Here is a 15995-nt window from a genome sequence, read left to right on the forward strand (position 1 = left end):
TTTTTGTTTGTTTGTTTGTTTTTTTTTCCTCTCTGTTTTGCTCAGTTGTGTTTTTTTCTGTGGGTTTGGGGGATGAAGGGGGTTGGTTTTGGTGTGGGTTTTTTGAAAAGGAACAAGTGGAAGAAGGGACTAGATGAAGAATGGGAGACAAGGACAACATATTTGAGCTACATTTGACAGCAGATAACGGAAAACAGAAAGGTTTGAATGTGATTAGCTTCTGCTACAAGGAAATTGCCACCACAGCAAAACCAGCAAATTGACTGAAAAACAGGCTGAATTTTTCAATTAAGAAACTGTGCCAGGTGTGCTGGTCAGCCACAGCTGACCAAAAAGGGCTGCATTTCGATGGACACAAATGTTTTCCCCTCCTTTCAAACGAACAAGAAGCCATCTTATAGAGGATTTGTTTTGGATGAGAAAACCTAGATACATTATTATTTATTATTTGCATTACTGTGATATCTAGTTTACCTAATTAAAGACCAGCAGACCGCAGTGCAAGGAGCTGTACAAATACAGATCAAAAGCCCACTCTAACCTCCAGTAGCACTGTCATTCCTGAACAGTTTGGAAAGTCGGCGGAGACCAAGCTTAAATTGCTGCCTGGCACAAGATAGAAAAGCATACCAACCGAGGGCAGGCCTGATATCAGAGGAACAAGATGCCAGGGCAGAGCATGGAGACAGGCACGTACAGCCATGGCACCGGTGCTGCCACCTCGTGCTAAATCGTGAAATAGCAGAGAGGAAAGAAAGGGCAACGTTGATACCACATCCACAGCATCAGCGATGTAAGGCACCAGAAAAACAAACTATTTACCTGAGCTCTGTATATTAAAACAGTTATTCCCTTTCAACTGCAAAAGCTTACTCTAGAATGATGGACCTCTCACATACAAAAAACATAACCAAAAAAACCAAGCTGAAAAACCCCTGAGCAACCACCATTCGCTGTCACCACACTGATTGCTCTGCTCTACTTTCAAGCTGGATCTCTCGCTCTCCTTGGAGCAGTCTCAGCTATCTGGGCTATGTCCTCTTTAGTGCCAGGACTGTTCCTTGCTCTGTGCTTGTGCTGTGCACCGCACAGTGTGATCTCATTTGGCCACCTTTAATCACCATGCCTTCCTGTATTTATTATGTATGTAATTAACAGAACATTCCACCTGTAAATGGAGCGCTCTGGCTCCTCGCAGCATGCTTGGGAGAGCCATTCTCCTTTGGTCCAAAGGGGGATGACATGCTCTCTGTAGAAGGGGTGTCTGCTGAGAAATTCTCAAAGTCCTCCTCCTCTTCTACAGGAGAGACAGGGTCAGGAGTATCCAACTTCTGCTCCTCCAAGCTTGCACTGTTTGGATCCAGTTCCTTAATAATTTTGTCATACTGTGCAATGAAATCCTCACCATCTGTGCTCAGCAGTCTTACACTTAAGTTACGATCTGCCTCCTGGGGAGAAAGTTTCAACTCCAAGTCTGGCTGTGGATCAATCTCAATCATTTTCTGGTTTATTTGCTCTTTCATTACACCTTGAGTCAAGCTTGAATTTCTCTTACTGTGCTCATCCAAGTCCATTTCCAGCTGGCACTTTGCAAGAGGCCCATTGACTACAGTCTGGCTTTGAATCTCACGTTCTCTGGCTGCATTTGAAGTTTTCTCCTTAGAGCTGTTATCATCTTGAGTATCCTTCTGGGCACATAACCTGTAAACTATAACATCATCCTGAAAGTCTGATTCCTCTATGTAAGATCCTTTGACAAGCATGATGGCACTTCTTTTCAATTCTTGAATGTGTTTTGGTGGCTCTGCAGGTGGCTGCATCTCTGTGCTTCCCTTATCATCATATGGTTGTGGTGAGCTCACATCAGAACCAGGAGAAATCCCTGTGTCATAGCTATCATCCCATTCTAGCTCCAACTGCATCTTCTCACCAAATGGAGTTACTTGAGAGGAGCTACACATGCTAGGTGTCCTTTGCTGGAGCTGAAACATGGGGTGTTCCACATCTGTACTGTTCTCCTCGGCAAGCGTTTGGATAAAGGTGTCTGGATCAGGGTTCACTCCATCATACAAGGCAGACCAGACCTTACAATCTTTCAGGCACTGGAGGATGGCTTCTTGAGCTTCTCCCAGGTACTGCAAGTAGCTGATGTCCACAGCTCTTCCATATTCCACAATGCAAGCAGATTCAGAAGAGCATCTAGTAGAATCTGAAAGTAAAGAAATATTACTCATGCTATGAGTAATCGCTAAGAGTTCTCCAGCAAGGCACCCACTAAGCCATGGGAGGTAGAGTCTTTAGCGCCAACCATCCAGTAAGGCAGGCAGATCAAAGCATAAAGATTAAGAGGCTTGCTCATAAACATACACGACTTGTTCCTATTGACAAGACAGAAATGTAACTCAAGGTCTCTGGAGAGACCAACCTGCATTCGAACCTTAAAACACGAGTGACCACTCTGAAGCAGCAAGCGGTGCTGTCATGTATCTGAACATTATTTTCATGAACGCATATTCAAGTTGGATAGCTGTTAAAATAAGGTTTCAATAGACCTGGATACATGGAAGGAATTAAATAAGCTTTCCAGTCCAGGCTTGCCCACGTTATTGCTGCCCATCACATTACCTTCCCCCCCCCAAACCTTCCTCACCTCCTCCCAGGAGCTGCTACCAAATCAAACTCTGATCATGATCTGTTCTTCCCCCGAGCACCAATTACCTTTTGTCTGTGCTCCTTTTGTCCATAGAATAAAATCTTTTCCTTGGCTTTCAAGTGTCAGTGTGATCCCAGTGGAGCAGCAGACTGGTGTCAGGGCCAGTAGTTTTGCAGCAGATACAGAGTAACAGTCTCTCTCTTTCACAGCCCAGCGCTGGCTCAACATCATGTGGTTACATGGAATCAGATACCTGAAACAGCAGCACCTAGCATTACTTCATCATCCTTTCATGCTAGAGAAAGCAACAACATACAGAATTCCCTTCCCACCTGCCTGCCCTGTCCACATTAGAAGAAACAGTAATAACAATCTTGACAGTGATCCATATTCTAAAACTCTCAAGAGCATGAAATCCTGACTCTTTATATCGTTAACCTATGGTTTGATGAGGAACTGCCAAGATGAGTAGAGACAGGAGATCAGTTGCCTCAGAACAGGGACATGAACAATCCTTTGCAGGCCAGAGCAAACTTGCTGTAAGAAGGGACTGAGGAAGTGTGTGATGGGCAGATGTCAAAGGCCAGCAGGGTGGTTTGCTCCCACTGTGAATGAGTTCTGTCTCAGAATCCTTAATTTCTTTCTTCTCCTGTGAAATCCAGAGAAAGCCAGTTTATATTTTCCAGGCCAGCCAGCAAAAAGGAGGGAAGGGTCATCAAGGTGTTTTACTGCAGTAGATCAAGACAGAGCTCTCAGGCAGAGAAGGGAATAAGCTATAGGGACTACAAGGAATAGAGGAAGCACAGCCTCATGCTGAGCTTCTTTAGAGCACTTCTGTTCAACTTTTTAAGAGCCTTCCTTAAAAGCCTTGGTGTAAACTGAGTGTCAGCTTTATTAAAAGCCCCAGTCTTAACTGGACTGATACTGTGCCATTTAAAATGCAAAGAAATTCTGAAGGATTCCCTAAATAAACAGAAGATTAAATACAGCATCCTACTCATGTTAGGAGTGGCAATATATGTGAGATGACCTAAGTCCTAACAGCATTCCCAGGCACAACAGCTGGAGCTATAGGGTATTTCACCTTAAAGCCTGCAGGTGGAGGGACATACAGAATCTGAAACGTTTATGTGATCTACAGTGCTAAAAGCCCAATTCAGTAACTCCAATATTTCCAAATAAATAATCAATTCTCATCTGATACACAGACCAAAATTATAAAGTGAGCATTCTGAAGCAATGCAAAGAACCACCAGTTAAAACAAAAGTTAATGCATTTAGTACACTGCATAACAATCTACCTACAACAGTTCAGGAACCTGAAGTATTCTCAGTGAGAAAGGAATCAAAGAGGTGGAAAGTAACAAGAATGAAGGTGAAAGCTGCGAACAAGTATATAGCTCTGTAACACAGTATATAATACACTAGAGAAAATATGCAGGAGAGAAGAATTATACATTTAGAAGCAGGGAATAAGCAGTTTGGAGGTGATAAATATATTCTTAGCTTCTCTTCTCTCACTTTTATAGAAATAAATCACAAGAAAAAAATCTCTTGCTCCTGAAGATCACAAGACGTAAATCACACTTCTTCAGGTCTGGGAGACTTCTGTCAGGATCATAAATATTCTTATCTCTGTAGCTGCTTGTATTTCTGGTCTCTTGGAGAACTCTCATCCAGCTCTGCATCCATAGGCAGAAACTGTATGTCCCAGAATTAGGATGAAGAGCAGAAAAAGGAGCTTGGGCTTTACCTTAAAACTAGCTGTAACATCACATCTTCACAATGCAAGCCAATGAGCGTTCTGAACAATGCCAAGGAGACCACACAGAGCTGGAAAACGATAAATGTTGTCAGGTTTTGATCTGGAAATTGTACCTTTCCAATCTTGCCTGCATACTACATTACAAAATGGCCCTGCCAGAACATCATGCTTTATAGGACACTGTTAGTATGAGATTTCATTTTGTCATCACCCCATGTTTTTTTGTTAAAGTTGTCTAGAGCTATACACGTAACATGTTACATATAAACAAAATACAGTCCTGAATTTTCCTTTAAATAAGCTATTAAAAAAGCAGTAATTAACCAGTCTTTATTCAGATTTATTAATTTAACTCAGCATGAGCTGAACCCTGTAACTTCCAAGCTAGTGTTACTACTTACCCCTGACACAGAATTTGAGCCAACTAAAGGTCTTTTTCTGAACGAGAAGTTATAAACCACCTCAAGTTTCTGTTGCTTTAAGTAGAAGGAATAATTAGCGTTCTGCACATTAAGAACCTGAATGCTTCTATAAATATAGCTCAATGTACTGACACAGACCAGGACTAAACAAGTAATTTTTGTCCGCATCTACTCCATATGGAGTGTTCACAATCCCCCCATTACAGGTCACTTGAATAGCTGGAAACTATGGCAAGGCACGAAGATCCTTTCTGTGAGACCCGGAGAAAGGAAAGAAAAATAAGCTCTCTCATCGGAATTGCACGCTTGCCTTTTTGGCAAAGGTTGGCTCAAATATACCCGTAACTAGATATTTCAGTAGTCACACACAGCAGCGACTAAATCATCCCCATTCTGTGATAGGCACCCCGCTTTCACAGTGGCTTTAGGACAGCCCAGAAACATGGATTTCTACAGGCTTTTTTGGTCACTAATTAGACACACAACACTTCCAAAGCTATCATACAGTACGTTTCTACCTGCCAAATGCCTGTGAGACTGCAGTTGTGCCCAAACTGGTAGAGGCATGAGCTGTAAGCTTTCACTGGTTTTCACAGACCACAGTGCCATTATCTCCCTGCCTCTTAATGCATATTTCCTTGGGCACGTTCTCCCGTGCTGCTCTCTCATGGAAACAGTGTCTCACAGCTGGCTTAAGACTCCAGGACCAGACTGACTCTCGTGAGAAGCATTTAGCGTAAATTGACCCTTTCCCCAAATTTCAAGTTGGTGTTTAAATCTTGCCTCTCCCTGTATTAATGATGTAAATTCAAATAATTAATAGATGAAATTAATTGCCCTTTTCAGTAGCTAGCAAGCAGATCAGAACACAATAAGGAAAGAGCTACAGACATTTCTCTACCTCATTTTTTCAGTCACTGAACATCCTTGGTAATTCATTCAGGATTAAATCCAGCATCCTGCCTGGGCATGGCTTCTCCTCCACACTATGGAATTTCCTCCTCTTCTCTGCAGTCACTCCCCTTACTTCAACTATTAAAATGCTCTGTTCTAGCTCTGCAACAGCACATTGCTATGTTCCTCTCTCAGGAATGTCAACTTAAAGGCTTTGTTTCACCATTTCCAGTTCTCTCTTTCGGATGAGTGACTAAGCTCCCCCTACAATATGATTGGTTCTCCGTGGCGACCAAGGCCAGATGAATGCACAGATTTCCTGAAAAATACATGCATGCATTTTCCCTTACTTGGTAGGTATCTCTGTGAAATAAGAGCAAAGTTTTAAGTGAACCTCACTTGATAGCCTCTGAAAAGTCAAGGTTTCTTTGACCACCTTCCCTAGTTTGGTCATTCAGCTAACATCCACAGAAGAACAAAAGAGAGGAAATAAGCAGAGAGAAGAGAGAGGGGAAATGCTCATGAACTGGCCTGCTGTGAGGCAAAGCAGAGCTCAAACTTGTTGGCCTGCCACCACTGTCCGCTGCTTGTACTAGGAGCCAACAGTTAGTCCAAGAACTCATGTCTACAGAAACAGATGGAGAAAGTGAAAGGGCAAGAGAGGAAGAAATAATCAGAACTGCAGTTCTCCATAGGAATGGGGGAGCAGAGTTGAAGAGCTTCACAACAAGCTTTTGGAAGAAGTCAGATCCTTGCATGAAAGGTGTGCTTTAGCTGGGGGACATGGGGAGAAAACAGGAAATCTCATTTCCTCTGTGAAATTTACTGAGAGCCAGATCTAACTGTTCTTCATACTGTGAAAGTTCAAAAGAATTGCTACTGCCTTACATTTTCCTGTATTTAAGAAATTTCAGTTTATAGGGAAACATTAATTATTTGTCTTTGCAACCACGTTGCAAATCAGGAATCATCTGAATAAAGCAAGCCAGTCTATTTCTGTATTTTGTAAAAAGAAATATTTAAAATACGCTCAGGGGACAAAGAGAATGCTATTTTTACAAGTCCTTTTGGCCCCCTGTCTGTGCATAAGCTTAGCCCTGTGAATTATTAGTAAGTATTTTCATCAATAATAATGTACACAGCTTTTGTGCTACGGAAACACACAGAAGGCTGCAATTCTGGCTTTTGCACTTGGCCAAGCTATACTGCAGAAAACTCATTTAGCATCACAGAACTATTCTGGCTAAGATCCTGAGTTGCTCAGGGCTGCAGAATTCTTTACAATTCCCATCTCGTTTGCCTATGGAACAGTAATTAATGATTAGCAGAGAAAACAGCATTTGCATTTTTGTTGACAGAAGCTGTTTCAGTTTTCAGAGTTAAACCATCTTAGAGATGCAGTAACGGCAGAATATATCCGGATTTGTATGCACTCTCATTTCAAAACAGATTTCAGACGAAGCTACTGTCCCTAATACACAAATTTAATGCACAGGCTGGGGTTCTGGCTTCTCTTGTACCCGCAGTAAAACGTTATTCTTTATTTCATCCATGAAGCTGTGCATCACACAAGATTCAGCCAAGACTGCCAGCCAAGCAAGGCTTGGAAGAGTAGACCAGTATAAGTAATCATTTTTTCTGCCAGAAGATCCAACTGTTAGTAAAGGTAACTATGTCTGTCAGCTAGCTCTCGAGCCACTGCAGTGCATTGTGCCTAGGCTGAGAAGAGGCTCATTGCAAATTGGAGATAATCCTTACTACACAAGGGAGTGAAGGCAAAGAAAAGGAAGCAGCAATCTGATCATTTGAGCAAGAAAGCGCCTTCTTTTAATCCAAGAACAAAGCAGGCAACATCACAGTTAAGTAAACATGCTACAAGAATACAGACTTAATTCCTGAGAAATCTATTGGCAATACTGCAATTCACAACTTGGATCTATTTGGAGATATTCTTATAGGGCTCCCAGAAGGACTATTTAAAAATGTCTGTTGTTTGGCAAAACTCCAGAGATCAAAAATGTTCCTCACCGCAAGTATATTTATAAATCCCAGGGTGAGTTATCCATGGCAGCACTAATTCAGCAGTATCCACAATAAAAATGCTTCCAAATTTACGTTTAATCTTCTAACAGAATCCAGACTTCCAGAAGCCCTCATCCCCCTCTATCCCATTTCCTGTATGTGTGAAACCACCTCACACATTTATCAACTTAGTCTACTGGTAGCTAAATGTCATCACACACACACACACACACACAGAGATTGAGAAGGCAGAAAAAAAATCACACATTTGGGTGGGGGGATAAAATTCCTAGTTAAACAGATACGCGCTGAATATATGGAATCTCCCATTTAAATATTTAACTTACATCCATCCTGAGTACCTGAACTTCCTTCCTGCTTGTCTTACCCGGAATGGTGTGTTGATTCGGCTGGTAAGCGTATCTAGGATATGCACATTCTCATGTCGGTGCAACAAAATGAAACGGAGGAAAATCTTGAGGAGGGCTGGCTCTGAAACACTACGCAAAAAGAGATCCAGGTATGCAGTAGTAGTCATCACTTCTTCCACAGTCACCTGAAAGCAAAACCAATGTAAATGCAAACATACTGCACACACAAAATATCCATCCGCCCTCTGCAACCGTAGACCTGGCAAGCACTCTAAGCTCTCCATATAGAACACTGCCACAAAAACACAGAGTCTTTGCTTTTCAGTTTGCAGAGTGTGCTTCTGAATGACTCATAAGCATTTTGAACCCATTTCTTATCTGCCTTGCTTCCCCACGAAACGAAACCCTGCCCCAAACTGACACCCCAAATCTCACACATACTGAAATACAAAGAGCCAAATCGTACTAGAAGCTCCCCACCACCTTTCCACCCATGGCAGCTGTTTTGCATCACACTTGTCATCCTTCAGAAGTGTTTTCAGATGTTGTGAATACCTGCATCTACCACTTTATTAAAAATAAATGTCAGAGCGCAACCAAAGCACAATACAAACTCATGGCTCCAGAGACTTAAAGAAAAAATCCCCATAGTGATCCAGAATTTTGCCACAATTTCCCTTCTCCTTACCTTTCCAAAGCACAATTCTTCATCTTATTCGGTTTTTAAAAGGAGTATGTATATACATACATACACACACAGATAAACCAAACCCCAAAATCTTCGCTACCATTTGGATATCAAAATACAATTCAAATATTCGTGCTACATTTGCATACCATAACCCACACTGCTCTGCATATTGCAATCCTGTGGAGCTTATGTATTCACAGTATACACTGGCAAGGCATAGAAAATTCCAAAGGCCACTTCTGCACCACGTACTGCTGTTGCAAAGTCAGCTTTTTAAAAACAGTTACCCAGGAACTTAAGAAGCTTAAGTGCACAAAGATAAACCCTTAAATACAAGAATCTGCCTATATGAAAGAAAGTATTAAACATCTTTTGTTTACCAAACGTAGCTGGATAAATGAAAATACTGATTTTATTAAAAAAAAAAAAAAAAAAGAATCAAAGCTGCCACTTAAGAGCTAAGAGGATTTAGGAAGTACTCAGAAGGGCAACATTTACGTAACATACCGTAAATATTAAAATCCCTGTTCCATTATGCTGCATGTTAGCCATGTACACAGTAACGTCATGCTGCAAATGTTCTCTTTAAAGCATTTAAGATCACAAGCTTCTTCTGGCTGGTTACAAAGAACATAGGAATGCTGTATGCAGCCTGCAGACCTTATGGAGAGGGGGCACCAATGAGGAGAGCAGAGAGAAGCTCTAGGTTAAGGTCACTGATTCACTCTCGTTCTGAGGCTTTATTCTAATACTCAGCTACACCACCCTGAAAGCAGTGGGCTAATGCTTTGGCATTAGAAACAAAGCACCAGTGAAGTAACAACAGTCAAATTTTTCACCAGGATGGGAAAATAAGTTCACCTTCTTGGTTTATTGCAGTAAGGTTGGTCAAAACCAAGCGTTACAATATAACAAGGAAAGCAAAGGAATGAGGCACACTTTCACACGAGCTGTGAACTTTGTAAGGCTAAATAAGGAACAGCTAGACATATTTTCTTGATCTGTAGTTGTATGTTCAGTGCTATCAAAACCACAAATGAGAATACGGTTCTTTCACAGAAATAATATCTATTAACTTATACTTGAACTCAGAATACAGTTTATTAATTAGTTCCTCCTTCCCCCACAAGCATCAACCGAAAAAAAAAAAAAAATAATAAGTTAGTGGGTTAAGCACCCCAAAGTTACAAATTGCCAGAATTAGCACTGTGGCTACAGCCCTAACTCAAATTCTGTATTACTGTAAATATGATAAAACAAATGTGGTTATGCACATACATACACTTTTCCATAGGACTACTGCCACATTCCAACCACTAAAAAACCTGCTCAGAAAATGAGCCAGGGTTGTGAAACAAAGAAAATTGTTTCCGGTTGGAGCAGACATTCTTCTTTTTATTTTGCAATAGCCAAAAGGTACGGGAACTTGTGGGATATAAAATAATGGCTTTCTGATGAAAGCTGTTGACTGTTGCCCTGAGAACTGGCTTTTTTGTTTTGTTGTTTTATAGCAGCAAGATGTAGAAAGCAAAGCCCAAGAAATCCATCATGTGACATCATTATGATAGCATACAGTTCATCGAAGAGTTTAAACCCTCTGCCAAGGAAAGGGCAGACAGAAGTAATACATCGTTATGTCTCTGTGTCACTTCTCCCTCATCCTTTATGAGGAAAAAGAGGCACGTTCTTGGCCTGCAGGTTTCACAGATGTTTGCTGACAGCTGAGGAACGGGCCTATGTATATGTATAAAATACCAAAAACTGTAAATGAAAGCAAGAAAAGCCAGCAGATTCACAAGGGCAGTGACCTTTTCTGAAACCGATGCTCTTTGGACAACTCATCCTGCATTCCCATCAGTGAGAGAAACCCATGTGCTCTTCAGAGTGCGCGTCATGAATGAAACAAAGAGCCGGAGAAAGCCAGCTAGAGAGTACTTTAGAAATATTCAATTCTGAGAGGATGTTCAGTGCTCCTAACAGCTTGGGGACTAGACAAAAAAAGAAATCATGTTTACCGTAGCCAACACTTCACTGATACCACAGAAGAGAGCTGGAACTAACCAATGATTAATGAAGCCCAAAGAGTTCACAAAGGAATTGCTTATAGCCCTGTTAAATTCTAATTGTGTGAATTAAGGATTTTGTGCAGGGTGCCACTTTACACTTAATTTTTAGTTCTTCTTGGGAAAAAAGTTGCTGAATCTGCTTAAACATTTTCTGAGAAAGAGGGAAGAAGTCTAAGTTTTATCAAGATTTAAATAGCTTTGTAAGAATTTTTATTTTTCAGTGAAAATGCACTGCCTCATCTACAACACTCCTTCAAACTTTCACAATAAATAAAGCAAGGATCCATTTCTCATCTCACTGTGCAACACTCAAAGCAGGCAAGTTAGCAGCGCACAAGCGGTATTATGCTATATCGTGCTCTAGAAGTTCCAGTGTCCTCTCAGCGCGCCTGTCTGTGCAACTCGTCTGCACAAACCAGTACAGAGACCATCCTTCTGCTTCCTCACATGAGCAAATCAACCAAAGATACTGCTTTTCAGCATTTGAAACGAAAGTCACATATGCAGCTTAGGAACAAGACCAATTAACCCGGCAAGCAGGCATCTGTGCTTTTACAATTATATCTTATTTTGCTAACTTGCATTCTGGGTTTGCTTCTCCCTTTTATCGTTCGTGATGGTAAGTGTAACCTCTGAAGATTTGAGGCACCTAGAGAAGTATTCAAAAAGGCTAATTTTAGCTCCATGAGGCTAATTTTCCTTTTACTCGATAGGATATATTAGCCTGCTCTGAATGAGCCTCTAGAGAACTCACTTTTTTTTGCAATTAACTAGAGAAGGACGTTGGAGAAATCAGTTACTACCCAGCCTTGGCAACCACCCTTTAACTCTACACCTCTTCTACAGATCACATTACACATAATACATTGACTGTTGAAAGTGAAACTCATTCCATTTGTGCAGTTATTATTGAAGATCTCTGTTTTCTAAGATACCAAAGCCACACTATTAAGCTTCATTCCGACTACCTGCTGGTTGTTTCTTCTTAAGCTAACATCTCATGAGACCAGTTTGGGGAAAACAGGGAAATCCTTTCTCATCAATTCAAATTAGGACTTAGGTAAACAACAAAAGAACAAATGTTCCCAGAGAACAAAACATTTCCTACTCATGTCAAGCATGTCCACTACAGTCAAATCCTGAGGCAGCTTAAAAAAACTTCATATCATTGTAAACATTGATTACAGTATAATTTGTCCAAGTAAGCTTTTAGCTAGCTCTCAGAATTGAACTTCTTTGAAAGAACGATAAAAAACAAGTCAAAACTTACACACATCCACAAATTTGATATTTAATCTGAAAATTTTTCACCTCCGATAATTCAAATATAAAGAAAAATACCGTAACAAAGGGAGATGAATAAAATTAAGACATGGTTGTTTTCTAGAAAAGCCCTTTGTTAAGTAAGTAAATTTCAAGCTATGTTTTTGATAAAGGTATTTCAACAATATTAAAATCCACCACTGCCACGACAGCAAAAATAAAAACCTACCAGCAGCATCCCCTGCATTAAATCCTTTCTACTAATGGTAAAGACCAGGGATATCTTTGCTCCTAAAATAAAATTGTAGGATTGAAAATGAAAAATGAGAAAAATCCATATCCATATCCATTCCATTAATCAGACCGGCATTCTACCATTTTTACTTTCATTATCCACAGCTGTAACAATTGAAAGTTGCTGGATTTTTTTTTTTTTCTTCAATATACATATAAATTTAAAAGTGTCTATCTAAAGATACCATTTTAAAAAAGCATCCACGTGGTTTTCTACACAACAATCAGTTGTTACAGTTATTTTTTAAGTTGTAATCTGCTACAGAAGGGACCACCCAAGTCTTCATAGCCAGACAGATATTTGATTAGAGATTATTGAAACGCAAAAGCCACTTTTAGCCTTGTAATATCCTTCCCTAATTATGTCATAATTTTTAGCAAATCTTTTCTTGCCTCCTCTGATGACTGATTAGATGGTGAGGCAGAACACCATAAAGAGATCCAGCTTTTACAAGTCACTGTGCCAAATAATAGCAAAGAGCCAGAAATTACTGTCATTGCGAGTTCAGTTTAATATATTACACTCACTGCGTTAGACCAATTGCACTGATTCTTTATTACTGTCTATTTTCCCTTGGGATCCACACAGTATATTTTCTAATTTACAGCTTCATGCCCTCTTACAGGAATATGGCTATCACGATTCCTCCTTTCCTTTGCATTTTCTTTCCTACAAGGATTTCACATTACTCATGAAGAGACCATGAATATTCTCATTAGAACTTACCCTCTAGATCCACAAGCAGTTTAAACCTGAATAAGCCACCTCACCGATAAAAAAACTCCAACCATCTCCCCCACTCTCTTCTCCTCCCTATTGATTTTCAACTTCCTGGCCCCTGATTACACTGGCAGAAGGGTTCATGCTTCACTTCACCGCACAGTGAATTGGCTCAGGGAATTGATGCAGGTTAAAACTATCCAGGAAATAAAGGTGTGTTTTAACCTCAATCAGTTTCTCGTATGAACAGCTGGCCTGGCAAAAGAGAAGGGGGACAAGCAGGATCAGGGACAGAGGAAGCCTCTACGCTGGGGGAGCCTGAAAACCAGAACTGCTTCAACTTCCCTCAGCTTACGGTTATAAGATGCTCCAGTTTATACCAGGTTAAAATTCAACTCAGCTGCAGTGTTGGATGCAAACAGTGAAAGGTAACTTCAACGTATATCCACCCTGTAGGCGGCAAAATTGAGTTTTGGAGCTATTAATGGGCTTCTCCAAAGCATTAGACTATTCAGAGTTTTCCAGTAACACTTGGCTTACACCTTTTTACAGCAGCTGTCCAAACACTTTTCAGTAAGGTGAAAGATGGTATTATTTCTAAATGGGAACTGACAGTGTTGTAGGAGATTTATAAAGATGCTCCTTCTAATCTGTACGGTATAATTTACAGGTCATTTCCCCCTATCTGGGCTGTGTAATCATCAAGCAAGTATTACTGAATTACCACAGTAGCATACTGTGTTAGAGGTTTTAGTTTAGATGGGTTAGTGCACAATAGAATTGAGGTCCATTTGACAGAGCTTATTTGACAGGCCCATGCCAGGGCTTCTGCAGAGCAGTTTTGTTCATTTGGCCCAACAGCAACATTTTATTCTAAAAAGCTGGTACAATTTTCCATTATCCAGATTAAAACAAGCCTTCCAAGTAGAAAAATAATTGTACATAGTTAGCAATTAAATGCCACATAGTAAATGCTAAGACATTAACAATTTGCTTTTATCATATAATTTGTCAAATTTTTAGCATTATTTTCAATAAATTGAAATAACACAAATTACATAAACAGTCAAGATGTTCTGAATAGCTACCTTTGTCACCCAAATTCTGAATGCTGAATTAAAATTAAATCATATGCACTTAAAATAGAGACACTTGTATAACCAATCTGAAGTTGTATCAAAGGTAGCATAATATTTATATACAACACAATGTGGCTCCTAATAATCTAGCACATGGTTTTGACTGCAAAATATATATGTATTGAAGACCTTCTGAAAAGGACTTTACTCAGATTTCTACAATAATGCTGCAACTACCTAAAAGAAAAAGGTAAATAAGCACTTTCTACTTCCAAATATAGAAAAACAAGGCAATATGGCCTCTAGCAGAACCAGTAAAACAGACTGTGATAGGGTTATTCTGGATTCACTCTGAGATTTCAATTAGGTTTTAAGTGAAGAGAAAATTAGTCTTATTTGATTACTTGGACCCTTGTACAATTTGGCCCCAGAAGACCTTATATTTTTTGATAGAGCTCCAAAATGTTAGTTCTGAAAGTGAAGCAAGAAATAGCCAATGAAATATGTCATGAAAATTTAATGATGTGGCTCTGTGCCTGAACAGAATTATACTTTCTCACAAGTATTTTTTTCCTAAGTACCAAAACCTAGGGAAGAATGCACAGAAGTCTAATTTCAAGTTGTAACTGATGTGCCATCAAAAAATACCAGTCTTAAATTGACAATTGATGCTGCTTGATAGCCTTAGTTTTCTTAAATCCCAGACATTTATACCAGAAAGAATAAAAGATGGTTTGGGAAAAAATTTAAATTATGGATTGTAAATACAAAAAGAAAACTACCAAATTAGCCTTTTCTTTAGCTCTGAACCTTTATGGATAAAATATTTTATTCCTTCTGTTTTTAACTGGGTTTGTACAGAAAGGAGGAATTTGTGACCTTGCATAAAGACAAATCCCCGTGAACAGTGTAATTGAATCGCTTTTTTACTATCTCAAGAATCTCAGATGTTAGGAGTGAGGGACACAACTCTTGTCAAAACCACGATAAAATCCAAACAACCAAAGGACACAACGGGGCTATCCAGCACAGCTGGTTAGTGCATATCCCTGGCTACATAATACGAACGTGGGCTCTGCCTACCCATTCAGCAATGTGCGGCTTCTGAGATCCCAACATATTTGTCAATTGCTCATTACACGTGTAGGTGGGATAACCCACACACAGTGACAGGACTAGTACAGGCCAGGTACAAATTAGGCTACAAGAACGTGCTATATTTAGGATACTTATCTTTGAGAAGTGAAGTTAGGGAGTCATAAACTTGGGAATGTTTGGGTTATTTAAGCACATTGCAGTTAATCTGCTACATAAATAACCTTAGCAGAGCTCACTGTGAAAAACAGGTTTATTTCAAGCTTGTTAGTTAGCTAGTCTGATCAATTTGAAACTCCCTTTACTGGAAAAAAAAAAAAAAATGAACTAGCGAAGTCTTTTTTCAATTTAGCTTTCTAAGATAAAACCATAAAAATCACACCAAGCAAAATATGTTGGTCTCCCCACCCCCTGATATTTTCATAGAAACACATCTCTATCCTCAACACTCTTTTACTGTTTAATTCACACAGTGAACTGTGTACATAGTAAGTATGTATAGGGAGACAATCTGCAAAAATGAAAAAAAGGCAGAGCTTACTACATAGTTCCATAAATGTTATAGACATTTCAAGATCACACATATACATATCTCAAAGCTTTGGACCACATACTGAAATTCTGAACTATTTTTACCAAAATTCTTACTGAAATTCTGA

General features: G+C 39.7%; 1 protein-coding gene across 5 annotated transcripts in view; it reads right to left on the minus strand.

Annotated features, from left to right (window-relative positions):
* The window catches only part of FHIP1A (FHF complex subunit HOOK interacting protein 1A), a 99652-nt gene that overhangs the window by 16045 nt on the left and 67612 nt on the right, over nt 1–15995 (minus strand). For all 5 annotated transcript variants that reach the window (XR_006166991.1, XR_006166990.1, XR_006166989.1 and 2 more), the window contains 4 exons: nt 8145–8312; nt 4407–4486; nt 2719–2906; nt 1169–2209 (listed from right to left, as the gene is read on the minus strand). Coding sequence is in view for 2 of the 5 variants with exons in the window: in XM_042807573.1 (XP_042663507.1) it covers nt 1169–2209; nt 2719–2906; nt 4407–4486; nt 8145–8312 (1477 nt within the window). In the remaining 3 variants the exon portion in view is untranslated. The remainder of the gene's footprint in view (nt 1–1168; nt 2210–2718; nt 2907–4406; nt 4487–8144; nt 8313–15995) is intronic.

Source organism: Tyto alba, unplaced genomic scaffold, assembly GCF_018691265.1.
Source record: "Tyto alba isolate M040663 unplaced genomic scaffold, T.alba_DEE_v4.0 Super-Scaffold_6, whole genome shotgun sequence".
Taxonomy (NCBI): domain Eukaryota; kingdom Metazoa; phylum Chordata; class Aves; order Strigiformes; family Tytonidae; genus Tyto; species Tyto alba.